This window comes from Aricia agestis, chromosome 1 (assembly GCF_905147365.1).
Source record: "Aricia agestis chromosome 1, ilAriAges1.1, whole genome shotgun sequence".
NCBI classification, from domain to species: domain Eukaryota; kingdom Metazoa; phylum Arthropoda; class Insecta; order Lepidoptera; family Lycaenidae; genus Aricia; species Aricia agestis.
Window position 1 is genome coordinate 10806781 of NC_056406.1, and position 13978 is coordinate 10820758.

Genomic DNA, 13978 nt, shown 5'->3' on the forward strand with positions numbered 1-13978 from the left:
GATCTAGGAAAATACAGTTCACAAGCAATATTATGCAAGGATTCATTTAAGTAGGGTTTGCTTCTGTTCTCGTTGCGTAGCGGCCAAACCGCTCATTCGCGCGGACGCATTTAAATTGACACATTTCTAGAACCTTACAGTATTATGGCCATTATGGGTCATCTTATCTATCCTTACAGTATAAGTATAACTGTAGTTGCGGCAAAAACCGTGCATTATTTTTTAATGTTATTTAGTTTTTATTATTCGTAGGTTATTAACAAGAAATGAACACGTCAGATAAAAACTACGTACAAAGTAGCTTGCAGTCTTTTTTTTTATGATATAAGGGGGCAAACGAGCAAACGGGTCACCTGATGGAAAGCAACTTCCGTCGCCCATAGACACTCGCAGCATCAGAAGAGCTGCAGGTGCGTTGCCGGCCTTTTAATAGGGAATAGGGAAATATGAGAGGGTAGGGAAGGGAAGGGAATAGGGGAGGGTATGGAAGGGAATAGCGTAGGGGATTGGGCCTCCGGTAAACTCACTCACTCGGCGAAACACAGCGCAAGCGCTGTTTCACGCCGGTTTTCTGTGAGGACGTGGTATTTCTCCGGTGAAGCCGGCCCATTCGTGCCGAAGCATGGCTCTCCCACGTATATACGTCGTCGTCGTCGTACGTCTTTAAAATACTTGTTATTATATTATAATTTCCACCCCAACTCGACAAACTTAAATCAAAAACAATCCATAAAACCGTAAACACGTCTTGTCAGAAATCAAATTCTATACAAAACTATGAAACCGTAAAAATTATTGATCGTACCGTATATAATATTATTAAATTGAAATAGCTTCTCCAATATATTAAATTGATAGCAAAACAGAAAACTTTTATGAGTATATGCGAAAATTTCTTTAAAACATCATATTTTTATTTCGATCATAATATTTGAACAATGAAAAAGTATTATTTACAAACGATTCCAAACAAAGCCCGAGGAGCAGGCGTGCTCCATCAGGAGTTAGGATGGATTTTCTGCTTCTGCGTAATGAGAATCGAAAATAACTTCGGTTCCACGGCATAACTTTAGAATGCACTTCGCCAACGGAAAACCCAGTCAGCTGTAAAACTGTCTATTTTGAAAAATTGGTAATTCCACGAACTCTTTCATGTATCCAATCGAAGTTTATTAAGTTTCCTTCCTTTATTTGTGTACCTTCAATACTGTACCCTTTTAACGGCACGTAATATACGTTCGTACGTTTATACGCTCTTAGAGATAAAAACCTGCGTAGCGGATTTCTTTTACCATTTTTATTTCGTGTGAGTACGCGTCTTCGTGATGCGTCTTCGGACTCTTTTTTTTTTATGAAATAAGGGGGCAAACGAGCAAACGGGTCACCTGATGGAAAGCAACTTCCGTCGCCCATGGACACTCGCAGCATCAGAAGAGCTGCAAGTGCGTTGCCGACCTTTTAAGCGGGAATAGGGTAATAGGGGAGGGTAGGGAAGGGAAGGGAAGGGAATAGTTGAGGGTAGGGAAGGGAATAGGGTAGGGGTTAGGGGATTGGGCCTCCGGTAAACTCACTCACTCGGCGAAACACAGCGCAAGCGCTGTTTCACGCCGGTTTTCTGTGAGAACGTGGTATTTATTCGGTCGAGCCGGCCCATTCGTGCCGAAGCATGGCTCTCCCACGTATATACAAGGTTATATACACTCTTTAGCAAGGTGAGGCATAAACTAAGCTTACAAAGCATTAAAACGATTACTACGTTTTGTCCTGTAGTTTTATTCATAATATTACTTTATTTATTGGCACCAAACCAATTACTTTTGATGCTAATATTCACTTGCCGTAATTATCTTTGAAACCTGTAAAATACGGCCACAAAGTTAGTGCTCACTAAATTTACGGTCGCACTATCACCGGCATGTCTGATGCCATCATAAACAGCAATTAGTACTTAAGGTATGGCCACTAAAGCGAATCGATCGAATACACTCGATATTAAACCCTACTCGAACGACAAAAGGGTTAAACTACAACAATACCCTTAATGTATTGTAACACGATTCAGCAGTCAATAGTTTGCCGGCACAATACGATACCAACTTGGTAATTAACAGTCGCTTGCCAAAAAATAATAAAAAGTAAGGTGGGTATCGTTCGCAATTTCATATGCAACCTTTTTAATTAAAACTCACACGGCGTCGGCGAAATCGTTTACCTTTATTACACTTTTTTATGGCAGAAAGAGAATTAAAATCAGATTCGCGAATTCCTTTTAGAGGGCACAAAAGTTTACGCACCTGTCTTTGCGTGTTTCAGCCTTGTCAATTTTGCGAGAATAGGACATGAAAATTGATTTTTTACGCTCCTTAAAGACATCGTCGGTCCACTGTTACAGCAAAGTGTGAGCTTAAATGGTGGATATTATGTAAATGTAAAGGTTGTCCCTGGTTTCAAAGCTTATTTTCACTCGTTTCGGATTGTATATTATCTGGCTACAAATAAAATCCACAGTTTTTTTTATTTCAAATCATTTTGTTCGGCCCTAAAGCCTCCATTTACACAGAAAAACTGCATTTTTATACTGCTACTTATAGTCCGTCAAGATAGTGAAGAAATTAAAAAGTGGCAACATGGTAGTGTCATCCATTTTTTCGTAGATTGATTTGAAAGGGATGACACTACGATGTTGCCACTTTTTAATTTCTTCACTTTCTTGACTGTACGTGGTTCTTCAGCTCACGTCTTGAATTATTCTAGAACTTACCAAGTTTATCCTGCTGGACGGTCTTGGTGTCGCAGCGCACCAGGCAGAGGAGGAGGAAGAGCGCCACGCGGTGCGCCATGCTCCGCGCGCACATCACGTGGCCCCAAGCCCGCCCCAACGCATCTTGTCGCACTGTCAAAATACATCAACATAAGGGTAAAATTCATGTTTCTAACTATCTAATACTAGCACTCTTTTAGGGACATCGAAACCGGTCCAATGTATGTGATGAACACGTAGTTAGTTGTTAGTAGTTAGACAACCAAAATGTAATTAATACCTTCATGTATATTCAGAGAAGTTGATCCCTAGGCAGATGGCGGACCTACATAATTTGGTTGTTACGTCAAACCTAGCCGTCAAATCACGACTAATAATGAATTGACATAAATAACCCGACCAAATGACGTAAGCCGTCAACTGTCTAGGAATAAATGTCCCCGATGGTACATTTTCATTGTTCATAGAATTTTTAGGGGTAGTTTTGCTGAGTATTATCTAAGACTAAGGTGGTCTGTGGTATTACTTGTAAATATGATGCAAAATACCAGTATTGTCAGTCATTTTCGAATACAAATATGCTCTACAAAATATGTATGATAATATTGCGGAAATAGCCCACATACTTAGAGCTATTTTATTTTAAACAATGTCAGAAGATAAGTGCCAAGGCTCGTACAAAATTCAAACGAGAATTAACCTGGTTGGCCTGGCCATCGTACTGTAGCCCGATGGATTTTATTATACCCATGAATAAATTTCGCCTCTGGGACTGCATCGTACCTCGTAAATAATATGGACGGGGAAAGCCACTACATACTACGACGGTTTATAATGCGCTATGAAAATATCCGCTCTGCGAGTTTTTCGATGGATTATGAGCAATGCAATATCATCAGGTAATATACAATGCCGAGCATATTTTTTTGCAGAACTTAGTGCTATCTATGCTAGTATTTAACTGGGTTAAAAACTTCAAATAGGGTGTGTTATGGAGAGGTTTATTTAAAAAAACTTATAATATTACAAGAAAACAATATTATGTTGTTTTCAGGCACGTCGAATATAGTGAAAGTTATTTTGTTCCCGTAATATTTTCTTTCGGCCTTGTACATAAAAGAAAGCATGGCAATTGGGAAAATATTTTGTATAGGTAATTCTTCCTATCCGCGTATATATTAAAGGTGCTGCCTTACCGCGAGCATTCACTTGTAATGTAACATTATAGATTCGTTTTTGAATAATGTAACAACTTTGAGCATTACATTACAATACTATCTCCCTGACTGACGAGCGTTCGCGTGTAATTTAACATTCGACTTTGAGAATTCCATAGCTAGTTGATGTTACAAGTTGTATCAAGATATTACAAACTGTATCATTACAAAGTGCACATTGTAATGATACACGTTATCAGTCACATCACAAACGAATTCTCCAGGTGAGGGAGCACCTTTAGCCATGGGATTTTCTTTTCAATGCCACAATGACAATATGAATATTGATCAAATAAATTCCCTGCTAATAAAATATTATATGTACCAATATCTACACCTATTTTACTTTAAACCCAGGCTGGGTTTAAAATAAATAGGTGTAGACTGTAGATATTATGTAGATGTGTAGATATTATATTCACTTTACATATTATTGTACAAAAACTAATTGAGAAATCAACGTGAACGTCATCTTACTTTTAGTAATAATTAATATAAATCATTCTCTGACGTAAACGAGCTTGTGAAAATTATTTTAAAGTCTAAAAATAAACATCTTAATATCTAACGTAATAATTGGAATCACAGCGTATTATTTCATATTTTAATTTATTCGGAGCCGAATTTAAGTCCTACGCAAACGAGGTTTTGTGTGCTGGCAACACTAGAATAATATTTTCTCTGGAGGCCCTCTCGGAGGTCGTAGATAAATCAGGCCCAATACGCGTTGCGGTTATGAGACTATTTTTTGTCGCAGCCAGAGTCGATTTAATTTTTGTGGTTCCTGATGCCTGATTTTGCTATAGGGAATGTACGGAACAGGCTAATCTGCAAACTGTGCTACCCCTTATACATCTTGCTCGGAACCTCTGCAACGAACGTGCTGGGAACGATAAAGTAACGTTGATCCGAAACTTGAAGACAAATGTAAAAAATGGCAAAAATAATAATATAATGATTCTTGAATTACAATTTACAATACAATTTCAATACGAAATCTATGCTCTATACTTTACCGGTGGTAGGCATCATGTAGGACTTTCTGAAAACATTTATTTTAATTTATTCAGAAATAAAACAATTTTGATTTGATTTGATTTAAAAAAATTGCGTACCTAAAATTAACGAAACGAGTCTGAATAAACCGACGGAATTACCTAGGCATTAGTTATTTAGTTAGTACCATTTAGTACGTAAAGTCAACAATGTATTATCAAGGAAATTGATTCCTAGGCAGTTAGCAGACCAACGTTATTTGGTCGGATCATGTCAATTCAATGTTAATAATTGTGATCTGTCGGCTGGGTTTCACGTAACGCGACCAAACTACGTAAGTCCCCCATCTGCCTAGGAATCAACGTCTCTGATAGTACATTATACATGTTATATACAAAATATATTATAACCTAATGGAGTTTTCATTATTATTTCTAACGCTGAATCTATTTTAATTCAAGCACAAATTAGTAATGACGACTTGAGCTACTGAAATATTACTCATTTAAATTATCAAAACAAACGCATGTGAGCGTATAAAATATTAAAATTAACCTTTGAAACTATTAGAATATTAACAAATTACAAATGAGTTCTGGGTCTCCCTAAAGAGCAAATTAAATTCACCCCAGGACTAAAAATATGTGGATATGTGGTTTTTGTCCCTTGATAATTATTTCATCAATCAAATAGACGTCGTGCTCAAATGAATAGTCATTAGATATGTCCACACTGTGCACTTTCATCTTCAATTTTCGTCATCAACTTCATATTGGCGCATTCAATAATTGAATGCGTCAAGAAACGCAACGCCAATATTGTCATTTTTGAAGTTTTGGATACGGTCAGAGGGCATGCGTCGCGGGCATGCCTCATGTTCGCTGCTGACTGCGTTATAACGCATGCCCTTGACGAACAGAAAAAGGCACAGTGTGAAGACATTTGACACAGAATTTCAATAAGCCAGACTGTTGCAACCTGAACTTATTTATTGCATTTATCGTAGACTTCATATTACTGTGATTAGAATTTATAATATGCTTCTTTATTCTCGACATTTCGAAAGTGACAGATGTCAAACTTGTTGAAGATATTCAACTACCCGCAGATTTGTGTTCCGATCTATCCAGAATGTTTTTTTTTTATTTGATAAAAATACCATTATGACGTTTCATTATACCGAAATGGCATAAACTATTTATCGTAAATTGTAAGATTATTTCGTAGAATCAACGTAAATTTACTTAAGAGGGAACACGGGAGCAGTAGAATTTAAACAAAGAAACTATATTGCCGGCACTTGTATAGTCATAGAGACAGACATGACACAGTAAATTGAGGTAACGTAGTCCTCTGATTCCTCCTTCAAAATAGAGCCTATCTTATTTTTTTTTAATATCATCAGAAAGAGTGAGTCTATGCCTCTACGTTTTTATTTTATCTTGAAGATCTTTCAAATTTGTTTTATGGTCGGTGAAGTGGCGAGGTACGGGGCAGTCATTTTTTTCGATTTTTAAGGGTCATATTTATTTATTAGTAAATTTAGAAAAAAAATTGAATGTAGAGCTTTAACAGATCCCAATATTGTATAAAAATCATATTTGTCTAGACACATTGTCCAGGAAGTAAATTGGGGAATACGTTTGTATGGATAAACAGTATTAGCGTTCCCTCTTAAGCACTATAAAAAGAGCCAGAGTAAATATCGTAGTGCAGTTCATGTATACTATAGAATAAATGATGCGGCAAGCCCATAGAACGACGGCTGACCGTTTAGTCGCGGACTAACCGCCTGTGTCAGTTGTTAGTTGTATCGAATGATTATACACGTGCTATCAACGCCAACAATTTATTTCTATGCGCAACTCTAAAAAACATTTTATACGGTTACACGAGTAAACCTAATAAAAGGAAAATTTAAATTCTATCCTCTAATTTGCAAATATATTTTTCGTTTAAAAGGTTTTCATTCAAATAAAACCCTTCATAAAGTAATCTATATGATTCTATAGTTAGGAGTGTTTCTCTTCATCATTCATTTTCATATTTTGTTTATTACACAAAATGTACACAATGTTGCCATCAAGTTATGCTCCGAAATATTATGATTTAGTACTTCCTCTACGTTTGCTTTTATGTTAAAACCAACGGGCTCCTCGCTGTGCATATTTTATTGAGAAAACCAGGCACTGAGCAGGTGGACAAAATTACAGTAAGTGGTCAAATTTCTCATAAGCCATATTAAGTAAATTTACATTTTGTTATTTATGCATAAGCTTTTCCAAGTACCTAATGGAAAATAATTCAACTTTTCCTCAGCTTAATGTGTTTCGATATGCTGGTTGGGCGTTGTCATGAAAGTAATAATTGCGGTAGCATTTTTAGTTATTGTATCCCATATATTTTGGTTGATGCTTCACACTGGTGTGTACTTAAATTACATTTTCATTAAAGACAGGCTTTGGCCCGCTACTCTGGCCACGAACACTGTGATATACTGGAAAAATACTTCTATACTGGAAAACTACTCTTCCAAAATAAAATACCTTAGTAATTATTGTTTGTAATGTGCCAAAGTTATCGTAAAATTTTAATACAAAAGATGTATAGTTCTTGCAATCTACAAGCGCGCGTAGCCTTTATTTGTAGTTGGAAATACAAATAGACATTTTCGTTAGTGTGCGTACCTAACGGAGCAGTCAGTAGCGAGCGAGCCATGTACGCGTGTATAGATATGGTCACCAACACAACTAAGGGCGCCGCGCGCTCATAGATTGCAAGAACTGTACCTATAATATATTTTGTTTTGCACTCATTCCATTATACTGCAATAAATATGAATTTCACGTCCAAATATTTCTTAAATTGTTTACTACTCCTACCAGACTCGAGATGGTGATACATATTATTTGCATAAGAATCAGGAACAAGAAAAATAAAACAACTGAACAAGCTATAGGCGAGTAGACACCAAATGATCCGAAAATAATCTTCGTCGCATAAAATTAACACCCACGGAAAAGTAAAAAAGGCACATCGGGACTGATAAAATAAATTGCATTTGTTCCTTAAAATAAACAGTCCCCCGGAGGCGGCGGCAGAATAAACAGCGGAGCTCGTGCTATTGAAAACCTATATTTATCTTAAACTCTGCTCTGTAGGAAATGAGAAAAATTTATATATAAGTGAATATTCAATTTCAGTGAGACGTTTCTCTGTGCTAACGTGTACGAAGTTCCGCACGACTACATACGAGAATTATTTACAGAGTACTATAATATATCTGCTATATTAATTGATTTCAAAGGAAAAGATAGCTCCTACGTTATTATTTTTAATATTATATTTTCTACACACTTTGTTACTTCAATTATAATATTATCAATCATTATATTTCTGTTGTGAATGTGGTGCTACGCCTAACTCTCTATAGAGATTATTTTTCTCATAAAAATATTATACCCCATATTGAAAAAGAAACCACACTCTACATAAGTACAGTAGGCAATTATTGGTCCTTTTCTAAGTTTCGTAAGTGACATAAAACATCTTAAATGAATAGTTGCACATCATGGTTATATTATAAATAAGAGGTTAAAAAATATATTTCTACATAAATGTCTTCTTTAGAACCAAATCGCTTATATTTTGGGTTGGAATTTTCAGGGAAAGATGAAAGTAAAAGAGGCAACTATTGTTAACGGCACAATTCAGAGTTCGAAGTCGACTTTTTAATTTTCCATAGATTTGGAGGTATGGAGGAAAAACTGAAACAGTTTCGTAAAACACGACGCAGATTGTTAATTGCAATTTGCAAGTAAACTTTTCCGAGATGTCTACATTGAAAGAGTTTATTGAATATTTTGGGAGAATATTCCTGTTTTTTTCTTGTGTTTTAGAATTTATGTAGTTAAACATTTAAGTTTTAAGTTATTTTGTAGTAAATTATTACCAAAACGAGCTCAGTAAGTAAGTCCATAATAATTATACTTGTTTGTCTATAATTTTCCTTGATTCTTTACCTTGAAATAAGTATTCACACTGACATTCTTCTTTTGTAAGCTGAGATTGTTTTTGCCTTAAATAAACAAACTTAAAAAGCAAATAGCAACATTTATTTATTACGTTAATAAATTAAACATGATAGAAAAGATCTGCAATGAGTACATACATAACAATGTAGGGTGACAATAATTATTAAAGCAAACTGCACGAAAAAATGAAACAGCGCGCTTTCCATTTGTAAAACGAGTAGGTAATAATTAAAAGTAGATTTGTAAATATTTCACGGCGATTAAAATTTTTTTAGGCCTCTTACACACTGCGACTTTTAGGTTGCCTTCACATTAAGTCGCGAGCCATGCGGCACACGAGCGACAGCATAGGTTTTTGCATTGATTTTGCTTCTGCATCGCGACAGCATCGCTACTGTATCGTGACGGTATCGATGCTTAAAGTGGCGCAAGTGTGTAAAGTTGGACCGACTGCATCGCTGATAAAAGTCGCAGAGTGTAAGGGGCCTTAGTATCAAGAATTTGCAGCAATACGGTTTCTCGTTTCCTAGCATTATCACAGAATAGATACTAATAATACTAATAATAGTACAAGTAGCATTATATCAAAACACTAGCTAATTTGTTGAAAAGTTGAAATGTGTAAATAAAATAAAGAGAATTTCCCTATTAAAACTGTAAAATAAAACTGAAATAATGTTTTTGTAAATGAAATAAAGAGAATTTCTCCGTTAAAATTGTAAAATATGCTCATCAGAACGCGGAGTTCCGCAAAGGCCTTTATGAGATGCACTCGGTCCACATCCCGCTCGTGCCGTGCGGTAGAAGGCGGTAGAGGGCGGTAGAAATACATCGTAAATTCTACACAACCGTAACAGTATATTACCCTCACACGTAGACAGCTAAATTGGCTTTTATAGTTTTAAATACAATTTGTATGTAATTGGCATAGAGTTCTGCAAATTCAAAACATTATCATTATCAGCCTATCGCTGTCAACTGCCGAACGTATTAACATTACTAGAGATCGCCCAATGGTCGAAATTCGACCTTAGTTTCAACGATATTAGGTCTACTACCTATATTTTGTAAAAAATATTGACTATCATTTTTTTTAACTCTTGTCTCTGGGACTTAGCTGATCTAAGACTGGCCGTGTAAGCATTGTCTAATAGTATACCTTAGATTCAATAAAAAAACTATAATCCATTTTCAATTTGTCAACTTGTTGTCAACAGACTTCAGCCATAAGTAAGAGTATAATTTGTATATATAGGCCTGTCACTCAAAAATCTGTAATTTCTCATGTGTGTGTGTTGTAGTGTGTGTAATGTTTTATTTGTTAAAAAAATGTATGATAAAAGCATAATATCAAAATAATATTAGTTCGATGCACTCCTTCACCATACATAAGTGGCAAAATTTCATGCACCTACGTGTCCCCATTTTTCGTAAAAAGGGGTTACAAAGTTTTTCGTTCGCGTATTAATATTATGATGTCGGAATCTCACAATGATCGCCATTCGCCAATCATCCCGATATGGGGCAGTACTCTTACATCCACCCCCCCCCATCTTCTTCAATTCGAATTGTAGGTAAACATTCTTGTCCCTCTTTTTTGTTGTATTGCATAATTTAAAACGTTACAGTCTTGCAAATTTCCATCATTTTTTAGGGTTCCGTACCCAAAGGGTGAAAATGGGACCCTATTCATGAGACTTCGATGTCTGTCTGTCCATCTGTCTGTCCGTCTGTCTGTCCGTCTGTCTGTCTCCAGGCTGTATCTCAAGAACCGCTATAGCTAGAGTTCTGAAATTTTCACATATTATGTATAATATCTGTTGCCCCTATAACAACAAATACTAAAAACAAAATAAAATAAATATTTAAAGGTGACTTCATACAACAAGCGTGATTTTTTTGGCCTTTTTTGCTCGATATCAATAATGGCAACAGGTAGGCACTTGATATTTTCAAAAAGGCCTTAATTATATGTCTACTTCAATATTTAAGAATAATGTTAAAATTGGAGCCCCCTTAATTTTTTATTATTTAATTTATGAATTACAAAAACACAATTTTTGGTCTATGTTTGCTCTATAATAGTACGGAACCCTTCGTGCGCGAGTCCGACTCGCACTTGGCATTTTTATGTAATCACTTACGTACTTTTTTTTTTTTTTTCGTTGAAATAGGGTATTTTAAGAATACAAAATAAATATTATATTTCAAATTCATTGGCTACTTTTTTTTAAATAATTTTATTTAAAGTTTTCGGATCTATGACGTCATCATCGGCGGCCAATTGACCTGCAGCATTGAAAACATAAAAAAAAATAAAAAAAGAGCATTGGTAAATATCAACAAGGTGTTAAATGTCATAAAAAATACTGACTTCCAAGCCCTACGTCTCCTCCTCGTGTTTATCCATACCAATATTATAAATGCAAAGTGTGTCTGTCTGTCTGTCTGTCCGTCTGTCTGTCTGTCTGTCTGTCTGTTACCTCTTCACGCGCGAACCGCTGAACCGATTTTGCTGAAATTTGGCATGGAGATACTTTGAGTCCCGAGAAAGGACATAGGATAGTTTTTATTCCGAAAAAATGTACGGTTCCCGCGCGATATACGAATTTTAGCGCAACGGAGTTGCGGACGTCATCTAGTTTTCAATATTTGTTTTGTAAAATTTCCTTTCAATCGTATTTATAATAGCTGGTTCGTCAAATGCAAGTTCTCTTATGTGAAAGCTAATTCGATAAACTTACCAAAAGCTCAAAACGTAATGTTGGTCGAATTTATTGCTAATTTAACGTTATTCTTTCCAGTGATAACGTAATTGAAGGTCAAACTAAGGTTAAACATATTTGTTTAAGAATATTATGTTTAACCTTGGTATATGGGTATTTTTTAGATTATATACAGAATAACGATCACTGACCTTATTCCTCGAAATGTTTTTGTAGTGGGCACAATAAAAAAAATGGACAATCCCAATTTGGCTAAACTCTAGACGGTCAATAATATTGCACAATGCGTGTCCACAATATAATTATTGATCTTCTAGGGGCCATCTCCTTATTCCTAACAAGAACTATAGCGTCCTAGCTTACTTTACCATAATTGAACTGTATTACGTCACGTCATAATCGTATTTAATTAATTAAGCTCAGAGCTACCTAATATTTTTTTTTTATGAAATAAGGGGGCAAACGAGCAAACGGGTCACCTGATGGAAAGCAACTTCCGTTGCCCATGGACACTCGCAGCATCAGAAGAGCTGCAAGTGCGTTGCCGGCCTTTTAAGAGGGAATAGGGTAATAGGGGAGGGTAGGAAAGGGAAGGGAATAGTTGAGGGTAGGGAAGAGAATAGGGTAGGGGTTAGGGAATTGGGCCTCCGGTAAACTCACTCACTCGGCGAAACACAGCGCAAGCGCTGTTTCACGCCGGTTTTCTGTGAGAACGTGGTATTTATCCGGTCGAGCCGGCCCATTTGTGCCGAAGCGTGGCTCTCCCACGTATAATTGCACTCCCTAATGCACCTTACATTATGAATCATACCGTTATTTATAACAAAAAAACACGCTGTAACACTAAAATGAAGCATCGCAATACCTTCTACGAAATCCAGTTAATCAGATACTTTTTATCAGATTAAAAAGGAATCATATTGGTCGTGAGTCGTGACAGTCAAAACATATAACGCTTTGCATAGAAAGTGAATTTTACTAATTAGAAAAAAGCTGCAAATGATTTTAAGCTTTAATGCCCATGAATAAAATTGTATTTCGGAAAACTCAAATAGTGTTAGGTATAATGCACGACCAAGTTAATAAATTAGCAGAGATGGGGTTTGCTTATTTAGTATTCAGGGTTAGAATCCTTGTTAATAATTTTGTAACGTACGCAAATCATACTATAACAAGACGACGCCTCCGTTGCGCCAAAATTCGTTTATCGCAACGGATGCTACATTTTTCCATACTGATATTACGTGGGAGAGCCATGCTTCGGCACCAATGGGCCGGCTCGACCGGAGAAATACCACGTTCTCACAGAAAACCGGCGTGAAACAGCGCTTGCGCTGTGTTTCGCCGAGTGAGTGAGTTTACCGGAGGCCCAATCCCCTACCCTATTCCCGTCCCTACCCTCCCCTATTCCCTTCCCTTCCAATCCCTACCCTCCCCTATTAACCTATTCCCTCTTAAAAGGCCGGCAGCGCACCATTAAAGCACTACTATAGTAATGCTTTAATGCTTTGCTTTTGGTAATGCTTTAATATTACTAGCTTTAACGCCTCCGTGGTCTAGTGGTATAGAGCGCGGATCGGATGGGCATGTAAAAAGTCGGTCCTGCGCCTGATCTCTCGCCGGTCGTGTCGGTCTTCCGTCCCACTGGGTTATGAGAGTAAAGGAATAGAGAGTGCTCTTGTGTACTGCGCACACACTTGGGCACTATAAAATTACTCCTGCGTAGCTGGCCTGGTTTCAATGAAACCGGCCACCGTCACCGAAACCGGTTGCTCTTTTAAAGATATAAGATATTGTTGTTGTTATAATATGCTTGTTATAATATATATATTTTACTGTTTTATTTTATGAAATAAAACTGTAAAAATAAAATTATTGATACATAATACCAGTGTTTCGTTAATGATACAATGGTATAGTATTATTAATTAAGTAGAGAAATATCATTAAAATTATGATATATTGAATATCTAATTTTATATACGTCTATGACCTCATATTATTATTGATTAAAAGATATCTATACATATAAATAAAATCATTACTTTATTATACTTGCCCCTATAAAGACTACCCGGAATTGAAGAAGCTCAAAGCTCATATACGTCGAAGCTTCAATAAATCATCTATACAAAAATTGGACGTACACGATAATCTAATAAACTTTACTACTCCGATCCCTCAGTAAAACTTTATTGAGGGTGTCGACGCCATAGCCGTTCCACTTCGCGCCCAAGAAATCAC

General features: G+C 36.3%; 1 protein-coding gene across 1 annotated transcript in view; it reads right to left on the minus strand.

Moving 5' to 3' along the window:
* Positions 1–13978, minus strand: part of LOC121740154 (neural cell adhesion molecule 1-B-like) — a 367043-nt gene that overhangs the window by 306087 nt on the left and 46978 nt on the right. Inside the window, exon 2 of the mRNA XM_042132808.1 lies at positions 2762–2893. Within this exon, the coding sequence (XP_041988742.1) occupies positions 2762–2855 (94 nt within the window). The 5' untranslated portion in view covers positions 2856–2893. The remainder of the gene's footprint in view (positions 1–2761; positions 2894–13978) is intronic.